Consider the following 14,453-nt stretch of genomic DNA (forward strand, 5'->3'; position numbering starts at 1 on the left):
GAGGTCCCATGTTCATCGTCACCTTTCCTGTCCTTCCAGGATAAGTGCCTTAAGACCCTATAACTCCGTTTGTCCTCCCGTTACTCAAATGTTGTTGTCATGTGATTTAGTTCTTTATATATTTTTAAATCTCATATGACATTATTTTCTGTAGTGAGTATCCATGAAAATTAACCCATATATTTATTACTTTTTTTAGCTTTTCACTTTTTTCTTGCATCCAGACTTCTCTGTGATCATCTCCCGTCCACCAGAAGTACCTTTGCATTTCCTGTGTTGTGGGTTAGCTGGAGGTGAACTCTCAGGTTTTGGATCACTATAAATCCTTCTCCCCCCTCCTTCTTGAAATATATTTTAACTGAATACTAAATGCTAGGTTAATAGAATGCTAGAATGTAGGAGGGAAGGAAGAGGAAGAGAAGAGAGAGAGCATGAGAGCTCTCAGGTTGCATCAGGGCCCCACCCTTTGACCTCATTCAGTCTTCATTACTTCTTTAGAGGCCCTGTCTCCAAATACAGTCCCAGGGAGGGGTTAAAGCTTTAGCATGTGAACTTTGCGGGGAGATACAAACATTGAATCCACACTAGGTGATATTTACATAATGGTTGAGGTCTTATGGCCTGTAATTATATCACTTCTGATGTCTCTACTGTTAATGGTGAATCATTTCCCATGTATTTGGGAATATTTTTGCCCCATAATTATTTAGTAAGTGTGTAGGGAAGAGAATAAAATTTACCTGTGCTTATATTTCTGTAATCTACAGAATTCACTGGTGAGATTTTTTTGCAGCTAAATTCTAACCATCTCTTATAATTAAGTAAATATTTTCAACTTATTTACATATTGACTCTGTTTTTCTTTCTTAGCTGTGTTGGTGTAGAAGAACATCATGCTGTTGACATTGACCTTTATCACTGTCCCAACTGTGCAGTTCTACATGGTTCCTCCTTGAGTAAGTACTAGAAGCTTAAATAAAAACTGAAGTTTAGAATTTAATGTGTACAGAGAGCCTGGATGGCTCAGTCAGTTGAGTGTCCGACTCTTGATTTAGGCCAGGTCATCATCTCATGGTTCATGGGTTCGAGCCTTGTTTCGGCCTCTGCACTGATAGCGTAGAGCCTGTTTGGGATTCTCTCTCTCTCCCTCTCTCTCTCTCTCTCTTTCTGCCCCTCCTCCACTCATGCTTGCATGCTCTCTCTCTGAAAATAAATAAATAAACATTAAAAAAGAAAAAGAATTTAATGTGTACATGACAATATTTTAATAATGCTTTCAAGTAGTTACGTTACATCCACCAAGAACTATAGAGAGTATTTTTCTGAAGATACTGAGAATGCACTTTCTATCTGAATTATTGAATAACTTATTCATAAGTCAAAAAGAGTTAATGAAAAAAGCCTTATTATTCTTAATTGCCTGTGCAAAGCCCTTAGACTCAAGGACATATATCTAAAGTTTTCAATTTGAAAAATGTGAAAAAGTGCTAATTTTGGAAACTGATTTCCACTGTTTTTATCTCTTTATAAATAAAAAAACCCTTTTGGTAATATTTGGGACAGTGTGCAGTTTAAGACTTTAATGCACACACATGCATTATATTTGGAAAAATTTTAATTATAGGAGATTTTTAGGAGAAAATTAGAGCACCCATATGCTAAAATATTACTTCTGTTTCCGGAATTTGGTCATGAGTTTGAGTGTGGCCTAGAGTCCTGCCCAACTTGAAACCACACCCCTGCCCAGCACCATTCTGAGGAAGACCGAGGCCAGGCCAGGCGGCTGCCTGCACTCTTCTGCCTGCGGGTGGGACCTGGGCAGGGAGGCCATCCCCTGGGCTGCACCAGTGTCTCGCTCACTCCAGATGGTATTTCACAGATGCTTCAGAAGAACAGATGGGAATGTTAATTGTCATTGTGCAGATGGAAAGTAGGGATAAAAGGTTTTGAAGGATGTTATAACTTTTTTAAAAAATTTCGATTACAGGGGCGCCAGGGTGGCTCAGTTGGTTAAGTGTCTGACTTCGGCTCAGGTCATAATCTCACGGTTTGTGGGTTCAAGCCCTGCATCAGGCTCTGTGCTGACAGCTAGCTCAGAAGCCGGAGCTGTCTTCGGATTCTGTGTCTCCCTCTCTCTCTGACCCTCCCCTGCTCACACTTTCTCTCTCTCTCTCTCAAAAAATAATAAAACATTAAGAAAAATCGACTACAAACTAGCATTTTTGTGTTCCTAAGACTAAAGGGAAAAATGAGGCTTAATGTGTAGTGGAAAGAAATCTTTTCCTGAACATACTTTGATACACACTTGAGTGAGAGAATAGGTAATCTATCCAACCTCGTTATTTTAAATGCAGCTTTTTTCCTAGTATTTTTTTCGAATAGAAATTTTTTTCTGAAGTTGTGGGCAAGTAGTTATTTAAGAGGGATTTATTAGCAACTGACTGCTTATCTGTTAGAAATATTAGTAATATATCTAGTTTCTTTGTAAGAGATTTAAGAATTTAAGCTGTAAGAATATATTAAAATATTTCCTTGTAATCTACAGGTTATCCATTTTATTAGTTACACAGTATAAAATCTGAGGTTAGCACATTGGTAGAACTGTTAGTGTAACTGACCAATTTATTGTCATAAATGTTTTCAAAGGTTCTTATTTTGTGTAGCAGTGAAATATGTGGCATATAAACTTGGAATAATTTTTGACCAAGTATAATTCTTAGAAGAAATAAATAATACTGGGTTGTTATTTCAAGAAAGGATACAGAACTAAAATTTATAACAGTTTTAGTTTAAAATTTAAGTGTGTAATCCAAAAATGAAATAATTTAAATTTAATTTCTATGAAATACCAAGTGGGTTACTATGATATGTGATGTACTGTATTTTCCCTATGTCATTTAATTTTTTAAAAAGCTTGTCATGCTCACTAAATTGATTTCACAATCCATAATGGATCGCGACCTGCATTTTGAATAACGATGCTTCAGAGAGGAGCCTGACTGCTGCCTGGCCCCGGCCTCTGTGCTCCTCACCGTGGAATAACATAAGATCAGGCATTGGTCATCTTCTGGGCAAGAGTCCAACTCTGAATACCCACAGGGAAAATGCCCAAGATCCAGTAATTTGTTTTATCTTGATCTAAGGCTCACTTTTCCCACCCCCTCACCCTCCACCCTCAACTTGGGTCATCCCTTTTGTCCCCTTTCCTTCTGCTGTTAAGCCTCTCTTGCTGACTACCTAAGGCTTCTGTCTTCTTCGAATTCCCTATGAATTCTTACATACTATTAGTGTAATACCCATTTGGTACAGTGAATTTAGACTTGACCCTTTTAATAGGAATCAAGAATTCTGTTCAAGGGCAAGTATCAAAAAAGCCCAATATTAAACACATATCCCAGTGTTCCTCTGGCACATGGAAGCCAAACTCAAAATTTTCTCTCCTTAGGACCACTATTAGAATATTCTTTCCCCCCCCAGATACTCAGCATCTTGCAGTGGCTGATTTTATGTGTTAAGCATGTTGGCCTAACAGAACATTTATAGCCTTCTGTTAACATCATGCAAGTCTGCTTATGTAAAAGGAAGAAGTAATTGGCAGCTTATGGGATGCCCAGGACACTGTGCTGAGAAGAACTTGACCTCTCTTATTTCTCTTGATATCTGTAATACCTTGATGTGAGAAAAATTATCTAACTAGCTCTTTCGCGTAGCTATTCAGTGGAGCTGGGGTTTGAGCCCATAGCTGTCCAGTCCCAGCTCTGTTCTAAGTCTAATCTGTTGTGCAGAAATGAAAATTAAAACAATGCAATACTTATCAAATGGGCAGCTTTTTCTTTTTCTTTTTTTAAATGAGAGTTTTAAACTGGTGCTTATGGACACTGCTAAGAATATGGGTCACTTGCCGCTTTTCTGGAGGTAGTGTCTTCATAATACTAAATCTTTCTTCTAGCATTTCTAGGAATTTATCCTAAGGAATTAATGAGGGAAACAGATTGATGTATATGAATATTAATCTTAACTTTGTTTGAAGAAAGATTCAGAATGAGCTAAGTGCTTAAGAATCAGAAAAAGGATTATAAAATGATGCATTTACATCTACATCTTAAAATTCTAGGCTGCCTTTAAATTGCTTTTGAATATTTAATGACAAAATGCTCCTGATAGAATAAGAAAGGTAAACAGGATGAATATCATCCCAGTTGAAAATAAAATGGGGTTATGAATCTATGCATATGTAAAACAGAAGTCTGAAGTGAAACACCCTTCAATTTTATAAGCGATTTCAGTGAGAAAAATATCATATGAAGGTTATCTGAATAGTATTTTCTAAGAAGGTTGTTTTAAGATTCTGAGTTTTTCTCATGAGACTTTAAAAAAATGGGACTTACTTTTCTCTATGTTGAGGGTCTGACTGCCATGAATTACTTGGGAATCTTATTTTAAACTTTCAGATATGAATAAGCCTGGTTTCCTCCCGTATTGGTAATTTAGTGTGATTTCGCCTTATCCATATGAGGATCCAGTATTATTTTATTATGATGATCTTTGTAAGGTACAGGTTTAAAATAACTTAGATTCATAGAGTTGCCCCCCCCCCCCATTTTTTATTATGACATTGTTCTAACATACAGGAAAAGTTGAAAGAATTTTGCAGGAAGTACCTCCAAATTCACCATCTAGGACTCTATTATTAACATTTTACGTTATTTGCTTTATCACAGTCTGTGTAACTGTTCCACTGTCTATTCGTGTATCTATCTGTCTTTGTTTTTTTTCTTTATGCATTCTGGGCTAGTTGCAGACTTCAGCACCTTTCCCGAATCATGAAGGTTTTAGGCTTAAAAGTGATTTTCAAGCTTAAAAAAAGAGATAGAAAATTGACATCGTACATTGATAGCAACAAAAGAGATATTTCTGGTGCTGCCCTGGTAGAAAGCAGAGTGAGGTCCAGAGTTCCTTTTTCGGCCTCCTCTCCATCTTCCACTTTATCAAGTGTTTCTCAACACAGTTTGAAACACAGCATTCCAGGGGTGCATGGGTGGCTCAGTCGGTTAAGCGTCCAGCTTTGGCTCAGGTCATGATCTCACAGTTCGTGGGATCGAGTCCTGAGTCGGTCTCTGTGCTGACAGCTAGCTCAGAGCCTGGAGCCTGCTTCAGATTCTGTATCTCCCTCTCTCTCTGACCCTCCCTGCTCGCGCTGTCTCTGTCTCTCAAAAATAAATTAAAAAAAACATAAAAAAATTTTATGAAAACACAGCACTCCTTCCTTTGTTTCCACTTGAGAAAACTGGACCCAGTTGTGTTCCGGGACTTGCCCAAGGTTGTGGAGTAAGATATGGCTGATCTAGGAGTCAAATCCAAGTCTACTGATTTTGATTGCTATGGCTCTTGTAGCCATCCAGTGCTGTAGCATCACAAGATCTTAGCATTAGAACCAATCATAAAGTTATTTGTTCTGACCTTCCTCTTGTTTTCCTTTATTATGATGCAGCTGCCTGCTCTTGCTTTGTAGTGGTGTAAGCATGCTTATTTTGGGACTACTCTTGCTATAAAAGAGAAAGCAGCCATGTTGTTGGAATAAATTTCCAATGTGGGATCAAAGGCCCTATCCTGAGAGGATGACTTGGATGATCCGTAAAAACCATATTATGGCTGGGGCACCTCGGTGGCTCGGTTGGTTAAGTGGCCAACTTCAGCTCATGTTGTGATCTCGCAGTTTGTGAGTTTGAGCCCCGCGTTGGGCTCTGTGCTGACAGCTCGGAACCTGGAACCTGCTTCAGATTCTGGGTCACCTCTCTCTGCCTTTCCCTTGCTCATGCTGTCTCTGACTGCCTCAAAAAATAAAGAAACATTAAAAAAAATTATGACTTAATGGTCTAGTGAAAATCATGACTTAAAATAATTACGATATTTTATAGTATGTGTAAATGTGGCTGTTATAATGGGCTCTACCTACTAATTTGAATTTGTTGATTTAATTTAAAACATTTTTGAAATAAAAAGTAGATTTTTAAAAATCCACAGTTAATTGCCTGTAATTGCAGCATTACACAAAGTAAAGTTTACCTCTTCAGCCTGGAAATGCATTAAAAAGCGAGTGCTTTTGTACCTAAATAGTTGTTATTTCTGATTACATAGAATATAACTTTTAGAAAGTACATGGTATCGCCAGTTATGAAAACTGTTTTCTTTTTTTAATCTTCTGAAAACCCAGTGAAAAAGAGGAGGAACTGGCACAGGCATGATTACACCGAAACTGATGACGGCTCCAAACCAGTGCAGGCTGGGACCAGGACTTTTGTCCAGGAGTTACGTTCTCGAGTCTTCCCAAGGTATGGAAACTTGTGGTGACCAGGGACAGTTGGAGAGGGTGACCTAGTAGAGTGACATTATCTGAAGCAGTGTTTTCGATCTTCAGGTTGCAACCCCATTATTCTCAAATTTTTACCTTTTTTTTCTTTATAAAATGAAATAGAAAATATTGGCACATTGTAATTCATAGGACTAAATAAGCACAGCTTCACGAACAATTGTGTTTTCTATGTGTACTGGGTCACCTTGTAAAGATATATTCACTGTTGATCTCTGTCCAGAAAATCTGAAACACACTAAGCCTGGTAGTGGGTTCCTTCTGCTGTGTAGCTGCTGCTTCTCTTTCCCTTTTACCTCATCTCTTCTGATTTTCAAACTTGGGGGTGTTTTTCTTAGGGTGTTTTCATCTCTCTCTCTCTACCGTAGGTCTACTAGAGGGACGCATAACCATTGCCCAGCCTCTCTGGGGGCACCAGGACTGGGCTTCTTGATTTTTCAAAGATAATGGAAAAGTGTATGACTTATTTGTGGCTCAAAGAGAGTCAAAAGTATGATCCAGCTTTGAATCATGCTAATTTAGATCATTTCCTGCTCGCTGCCTGACATCTATTTAAAGTGATAATGCTTAATAGCTTTTTACACAAGATCATATCCAGGCTTGTTAAAGAGGGGAAGCACAATTTAAATTTAAATCACAACATCACGTGCAGCCTATTATGGAATTATTTCAGATCCTCTGACTATAAAACCCTTCATGTTTCCTCACAGCCTTTACATTCCTGTCTGTCCCCCTTCCCCTTAACCCTTAAACAGAAACCTAGAATTGACATGCCTTGTGTTGGCTTCCTCAGGTCTACTGACTTTCCACAGGGGCTTCCACATGACTTTTGTGATATTAAAGGTCCTAGTCTCAACATTTCTCTTTTCTCAGTTTCAAAGGGGTTAGAGGAATGTTTGTTTTCTTTGATCGGTTTGGAGTCTAGGGCCAGAGTTTCCAGCCTGGGTCTACGGACTGGCTTCAGAGAAGCATGCGAGTTTCTCAAAACCTTATAAACAGTTCAGTGTCAGTATGTGAAGGTGCATTTTTCAGGAAGAGGAGCCATAGCTTTTATTTTCTTTTTAAAAAGTTTGTGACCCAAAAGAATAGTGTTAAAAATCCTGGTCTGGCAGTGTTTCTGGCTTCTCTGCCAGAGTAATCACAAACGACAGCAGGTTATAGAGATGGCCACAGATGTCTAAGCTGTAATTACCATTAAGTAAAGGTCTTTGGTTTTCTTTTGTTTAACTCCATAAACCTTCACATCATTTAAAACCAGAGAGTGACAATAATTAAATTATACATACTTGATCTGATTAACACAGAGGTGTATAAGATAAAGTCAGTGGATTATCTTTCTCCTTTTCCATTTTAAGACTTAGTGTAAGCCTTTTGGGGTACTTGTCTACATAATTACATTTAAGATATGTATGTATAGGAGCGCCTGGGTGGCTTAGTTGGTTAGGCCTCTGACCCTTGATCTTGGCTCAGGTCATGATCTCCTGGTTTGTGGGTTCGAGCCCTGTGTCAGGCTCTGCACTGATGGTGTGGAGCCTGTTTGGAATTCTGCCCCTCCCCAGCTCATGTGCGTGTGTGCTCTCTCTCCTAAAATAAATAAACTTAGAAATAAAACATTTATGTATATAGATGTATGGATGTATAAATATATATGCATCTAATTTTTTAAAAATGGGGTTATGTTATGCAGATGATATGCAGCTTACTTTTTTAATTCTATTTCATTTGTGTCTTTCCCTTTGTGTAAAACATTAACCTCCCTCCTTAACTGCTATGTAGTATGCAGTTGTGTATATTTGCCATAATTTACTTAACATCTATGGTGTATGTTTAACTTGTCACCAGTTTTTTTCTCTTGCAAATAATAGATTTTAATAGGTTTTTTAAAAACCTATATTTTTAAGCACTTGTATTTATGTATTTTTGATCGCCAGGGGAAGTAAAACACCAAATGTTAAAGATTAGGGAGGGGTGCTTGGGTGGCTCAGTTGGTTTAACGTCTGACTTCAGTTCAGGTCATGATCTCGCGGTTCATGAGTTTGAGCCCCGAGTCAGGCTCTGTGCTGACAGCTTGGAGCCTGGAGCCTGCTTCAGATTCTGTGTCTCCCTCTCTCTGCCCCTTCCCCACTTGTACTCTGTCTCTCTCTCTCTCTCTCTCTCAAAAAATAAACAAACATTAAAAAAAAAAGATCAGGGAGCACAAGTGATTTGAAATTCTCCCTTAGATTGGAGTTTAAGGGAATGTTTGATTCTCAGACATTGAGGAAGGAGAGAGACTCTGGGGAAAGTAAAAGGTAGTTCAGAACTCAGTGAGTCTGATGAAGGAGATCTACACCCTCCAAATGTAAGACTACTCAGAAAAAGTCTGTCTCATTTTGGGGAGTCTCAACCCGACCTTTTCTTACTGAGAAGGTGGACAGAGCAGAGCCCAGTAATTCAGAGAACTGGTACCTCCTGTCTTCTCTTTGATGGCTGGGCCACAGATGACATCAAGACAGTTAAGGTCTGGCCATGTAAATGGAAACTCTTGTGTTTTAACCTATAATGCAAGTGTTGCACTTACTTGAATGGATGGCAGCTGCATTCTGGGAGCAATTGGGAGATAAAATCTAGAATATCCTCTTAAAGAGATCTTCAATTTATGGTTAGAAAGATGACAGTGAAAAGGGGGCAAAGCCCACGTAAGTGTAATACCTGTGGCATGTTAATCATCAGAGAGGGCAAGGGTGACTGTCCTTTTTTAGTGGCTTAAGGTGACTGCCTACTGACACTTATGACATACTTGTTGTAACAGATAATTTAAATCAGGAGTTCATTTTGGACATTTGTCTCAGTGGGTAGGGACCGTGGGAGCTAGTCAGCCTCTGTTGTGCAGGACAGCAGAGAAGTTTTCTATGGCCATGAGACTTTGAGATGTCTAACAAATATTTGTGTAGACTTTTATAGCCAGATAGAGTCTGATCTGTTTAACTTATCCTGACACCAAGTTTTATTCTGATGTACCCCTTCCCTTTTGCTCTTCTGATTTCCTATACAACTTGTGTTGAGGGGCTTCTGATCTAGCTACTTTTTTAAATTCATCCACTCATTACAACAAATTGTAATCTACCTATTATTATATTATCTCTTCTAGTGTAGTTTTCCTAAACATTTATATCTTGAAATATATATTTTGCTGCAATTTTTTTCTCTTATTTTAGTGAAGGAATTTAATATAATAACATGTATATTTTTCCAATTATATGTATTGAACTAATAACCAATTTTAATTTCGGATAGTGAAAGGGAATTTGTAAAGCATTTTTATAGAGAGGAGAATTGGGTATGACAGGTTGAGAACTGCTGATATGGACAACAATGTAGTATATGAATTAACCCATTTCTAGACTATTTTTTAAAACTGAACTGAACAACAAAATGACATTTTACTCGTGTTTTCCTTAGTGCTGATGAAATCATTGTGAAGATGCATGGCAGCCAGCTGACACAAAGATACTTGGAGAAACATGGATTTGAAGTTCCTATTATGGTCCCCAAATTAGATGACCTGGGACTCAGGCTCCCTCCACCTGCTTTTTCTGTCATGGATGTGGAACGCTATGTAGGTACGCACTTGATTCCTTTAAGTACTTGGGAAGAGGCAGTAAAAGTAATAGTGGTATTGTCCTAAGAGCATGAGAAGTTGAGTGGGGAGATGTTAATTTAGTTCAGCTTTCTGGGTCAGGAAAAGTGAAATTCAGTATCACTTACGTTGAAAACTGTTTATTCTCAGCAGACCTACAATTGGAAAACAAAATGAAACAATGTATCTATTCTTATTTATTCAGGCTGCTTTGTTTTTTGGTCATCAAATTTTCTGGTACTTGCTTAGGAAAAACTGTAACTGAGGTGTAACTATAAATGCTAAGAAGACCCAGGGAAACTGGATGGGTTCATTCAGAGAGGAATCTCTGGGTCCTGGTGTAGTGACCTCCTGTATGTGGAGAAAGACTGGAACAAAGAGGAGACCATTTTCAAGCCTGGTTGACTTGATGCTATTGCCACTGCATGATGTCTGGACTCCATTTTTGATGTCAAGGCCCAGAAAGGCATAAGAAACAGGGGGAAACCATTTATGTCTTGCCATCTTCTTGACATTTTCAGCCCTTTTGTTCCTTCTCATCATGCTATTTATAGACAAATGGACTCTATGTAGGTCTCATTCCTTGTCAGCTGTAGATAGAGATTTTTTGAGGGTTAGATCTCAAATCTCCGTCGACTCAGAGCTATACATGTACTGTGATGCATTATCTCCTGCGTCTGAGATGTCTGAGGACTTGTACTTTTATTGAGCTGCTGGTTGACAGTTCTCATTGATAACTGTTTCACTGAGTAAACCTGGTTAAATGTCATGACTTCACATTCAGCCAATTTTGAGTTATTTGATGAATCAGGGGTTGAGGCTGCGGTTTAACCTGAACCTGTTTGCGTAAATAGCACCGTAAACTCAGTGACTAGTGTCCTGTGAGTACAGGAACAAATACTCAAGCGACTAGCTAGCTTCCTTTTTAGCACTGCGAGATGCCTCAGTTAACAGAATCGTAGTGCCGTTTAAGTATAAAATAAAGTCTACTAGTCAATACTTTAATATAAAGGTATATTAAAGTAAGAAAATGGCATCTATTTGAATTCTTTTTCAGATCAATTATTGCCATGTTTTGAATTGCACTCGTCCTGTAGGACATGGCAGAACTGGTGATGCTTCCCACGGGGGTAGCGCAGTGCTGTCCGAGCGACGCCTCATGGTTTTATAGGAAAGTTAGAAGTTCATCTCAATCCAGAACTCCTCTTCTTGCACTAGCAGAACTGACATTTGCTTCCTAACCACTGGTTTTCTTCTTGAAGCAGAGTGTTACAGGAGGAGACACTACCTGGCAGGCACAATTTGTTGGGGTTACCTTGCTTGCTAATTCCACAGAGACTGACTGGTTTTTCTAAATGATAGAATCGTACAGAAGATACTTCTCACAGAAGGTAGGGAAGGAAGGAAGAAGTCAGTCCGCTCATTTTATGCATGAGGAAATGGAGAACCAGGGTGGGGGCACAGCTTGTGCATACCATCTACTGCGTTTTTGTCGGGACGAGCTGCACATGAGGAAGCATTAGTGTATGGAAAACTTTGTAAACATTAAACTTTTCACTCTCAGTGTTAATTAGTAACTCTGTCTTCATTGCTTTATTCTTTCCCTCAAAAGCTGCCCCCTTTTTCAAAAGTCCCAGTTGGACTTAAAAAGTAAGAATGCAGGCAGAATCTTTGTCTAGGCTATATAGTTTTATAGCTGGTTGAAGTAAATAACGGTATTTTAAATATTTTTGTTTAGGGCATCTATTGATGTAACTCTTAAGCCTGATAATAAAGACTGTAATTTTTCTCTGCAGGTGGTGACAAAGTGATAGACGTCATTGATGTGGCAAGGCAGGCGGATAGCAAAATGACACTTCATAATTTTGCTAAATACTTCATGAATCCTGACAGACCAAAAGTGTTAAATGTGATCAGCCTTGAATTTTCAGATACCAAGTGAGTAGTTCTGGACATTTTGGTTTAGTCTTCTCAGTGTTAGCCAAATGTAGTTAAATGATATGTTTATTTTAGTAAGAACTATAATTATGACTTCTGAAGTGGTCCAGTGATAGCAATGTTGTACATTTTGCTTTGGTGCACACAGAGAATATTTAGAAATATGATGAATTTTAAACTTTATTGGTGTTAGCCTTGAGTTTGTTAATTTCTTGGTTTGGGTTGAGATGGGGGATGAAGTTTTAAGAACCTCTCATTCGCATGACGTGGGTATATGTATATATGTGTGCTTGTTTTTTTAAAGGATGTCTGAATTGGTGGAGGTCCCTGATATAGCCAGAAAACTGTCCTGGGTGGAAAATTATTGGCCAGATGATTCAGTTTTTCCCAAGCCATTTGTTCAGAAATATTGTTTAATGGGCGTTCAAGACAGCTACACAGATTTCCACATTGACTTTGGTGGAACTTCAGTTTGGTACCATGTCCTCTGGGTAAGATTGGGATATTTCCTTGTCCTCTTACTGACAGGAACACATGATCCTGTTTTTCCAGGAGTGCATTCATTTGCTGTGAATGACATCTGCAAAGAAGGAAGTTTTGTACTTTTTAAGTAGGATCTACCATTTTACCTTTAAGCATTATGTTGTTTTCAAAATCTCGAGTAACGGAGGGGCTGCTATGAGTCTTTAATTTATATTTAGATTCCTTTTTTTGTCCCCATCTTATAAATTGGTCTCTTTTAGTCTTTTGTCTCCTTGTTTCCGCTTTCTCCTAGTCAATGATCAGTTAATCCGTGAATCAAATACCTAATTATAGCAAACTTACAGTAATAATTGCTTCTGACCTTAAGGGTAGGCCAGGACAGCTAGGTGGATAAATCAGGACTGCCCACAAAACTGCTAATTCTTCTTGGCAGCTTACATTCACCTTGCTTTAGCTAGAATTGCATTATTTGGCACAGTAGCCACTGGCCACATGTGGCTAAATTTAAGTAAATGTAATTAAATACAATTTAAAATTCACTTCCTTATTCGCCCTAGCCACATTTCACGTGCTCACCAGCCACATGCAGCTTAGGACTCGTGTATTGGCTAGCACAGATAAGAACATTTCCACTGTCACACAAAGTCCTGTCGGACAGTGCTGGTCCAGAACCAGATCTTCACTGTGTACAATGCCCGTGTGTCCATGCTGCTCTGGACTGGGTTTGATGCTGTGTCCTTGAAATTCTATTCCTCTTCTCTGTGAGGAGGCAAACGGTTAGTTGGTGAAAGGAAGTATATTTACAGACCTTTAAAAATAATCATATTGTAGCTCTTACAGGGCAGAGTTTGCAGAGATGACTGTCTGTGACCTGGGCCTGTTAACACGTATTTACTTACATACTTTGAAAATGAGATCAGGGAGATGTTTGTGATTCTTTACCTTCCTCTCTTCTAACTGCTTCTCTGATGCTGTCTTACTGACTTCTGGTCGTATTTTGAGGGGTGGGGGTGGGGGGTAGCTTTGGCTTTTGTGAAGATGCTTATTAAGGGCAAGACCTATTGATCAGGTTTGTGAAAGATGTCCTTTTGAGCCTAAAACAATCAGATAATTATGTAATTTAACTGAGATCGTTGTACTGGAAAATGACATCAGTGCAGGCCGTCTTAAGAATGGCACCTTTTTTTTTGGTCTTCAAAAATAGTGTGATTACTTCCTTCTAGGGTGAGAAGATTTTCTATTTGATAAAGCCAACAGATGAAAACTTGGCACTCTATGAGTCTTGGAGTTCATCTGTGACCCAGAGTGAGGTGTTCTTTGGAGATAAGGTGGATAAATGCTACAAATGTGTGGTAAAGCAGGGACATACCTTATTTGTTCCCACAGGTAAGGCTTTAATCCCGTTTTCGCACCCCATGGTTGATACTCAGTCACGCAGAGCTGGCTTTTTATTAGAACCTTTGGCTTTAACATGCTTGAAAAGTAGCTTTGCAAGGCCTGAGAGAGAATTCTGATCGTAGACTTTCCACTGCTGTGTCCCCTAGAGGGCTTCTCTTGTAGTCAGGACCTGTTCAGAATGGTGTTTCATGTCATTTGTTTTCATTTTAATTTTTATTTGGATACAGTTCACAAACCATAATATTTATCCTTTTAACATATAAGAGTAAGTGGTTTTTTTTACAGATTAACAAAGTTGTGACCCATACCACTTCCAGAACATTTCATCACCTCAAAAAGAAACCCTGTACCAATTAGTTGTCATTTCCCATTCCCCCTCCTCTGAGCCCCTGGCAACCACTTAATTGTGCTTCCTGTCTCTCTGGATTTGCCTGTTCTAGACATTTCATAAATGTGGGGTACATGGCCTTTTGTATCTAGCTTCCTTTAGTTAGCATGATGTACTAGGCTCATCCATGTTGTAGCACAGATGAGTGCTTTGTTACTTTTTAATGGACAAATGATATGCCACTGTATAGATATACCACATTTTGTTTATCCATTTGTCAGCTGATGGACATTGGGTTGTTTCCACCTTTTGGCTAT

General features: G+C 38.7%; 1 protein-coding gene across 2 annotated transcripts in view; it reads left to right on the plus strand.

Moving 5' to 3' along the window:
* Nucleotides 1-14,453, plus strand: part of KDM7A (lysine demethylase 7A) — a 97,240-nt gene that overhangs the window by 50,384 nt on the left and 32,403 nt on the right. Inside the window, exons 2-7 of one of the 2 annotated variants that reach the window (XM_029922675.1) lie at nt 871-956; nt 6,215-6,332; nt 9,812-9,972; nt 11,786-11,927; nt 12,232-12,418; nt 13,634-13,796. In XM_029922675.1, the coding sequence (XP_029778535.1) occupies nt 871-956; nt 6,215-6,332; nt 9,812-9,972; nt 11,786-11,927; nt 12,232-12,418; nt 13,634-13,796 (857 nt within the window). Of the gene's footprint in view, nt 1-870; nt 957-6,214; nt 6,333-9,811; nt 9,973-11,785; nt 11,928-12,231; nt 12,419-13,633; nt 13,797-14,453 lie in introns of those variants that run through there. The other variant, XM_029922678.1, reaches the window with a different exon arrangement.

Source organism: Suricata suricatta, chromosome 2 (genome assembly GCF_006229205.1).
Source record: "Suricata suricatta isolate VVHF042 chromosome 2, meerkat_22Aug2017_6uvM2_HiC, whole genome shotgun sequence".
In the NCBI taxonomy this organism is placed as follows: domain Eukaryota; kingdom Metazoa; phylum Chordata; class Mammalia; order Carnivora; family Herpestidae; genus Suricata; species Suricata suricatta.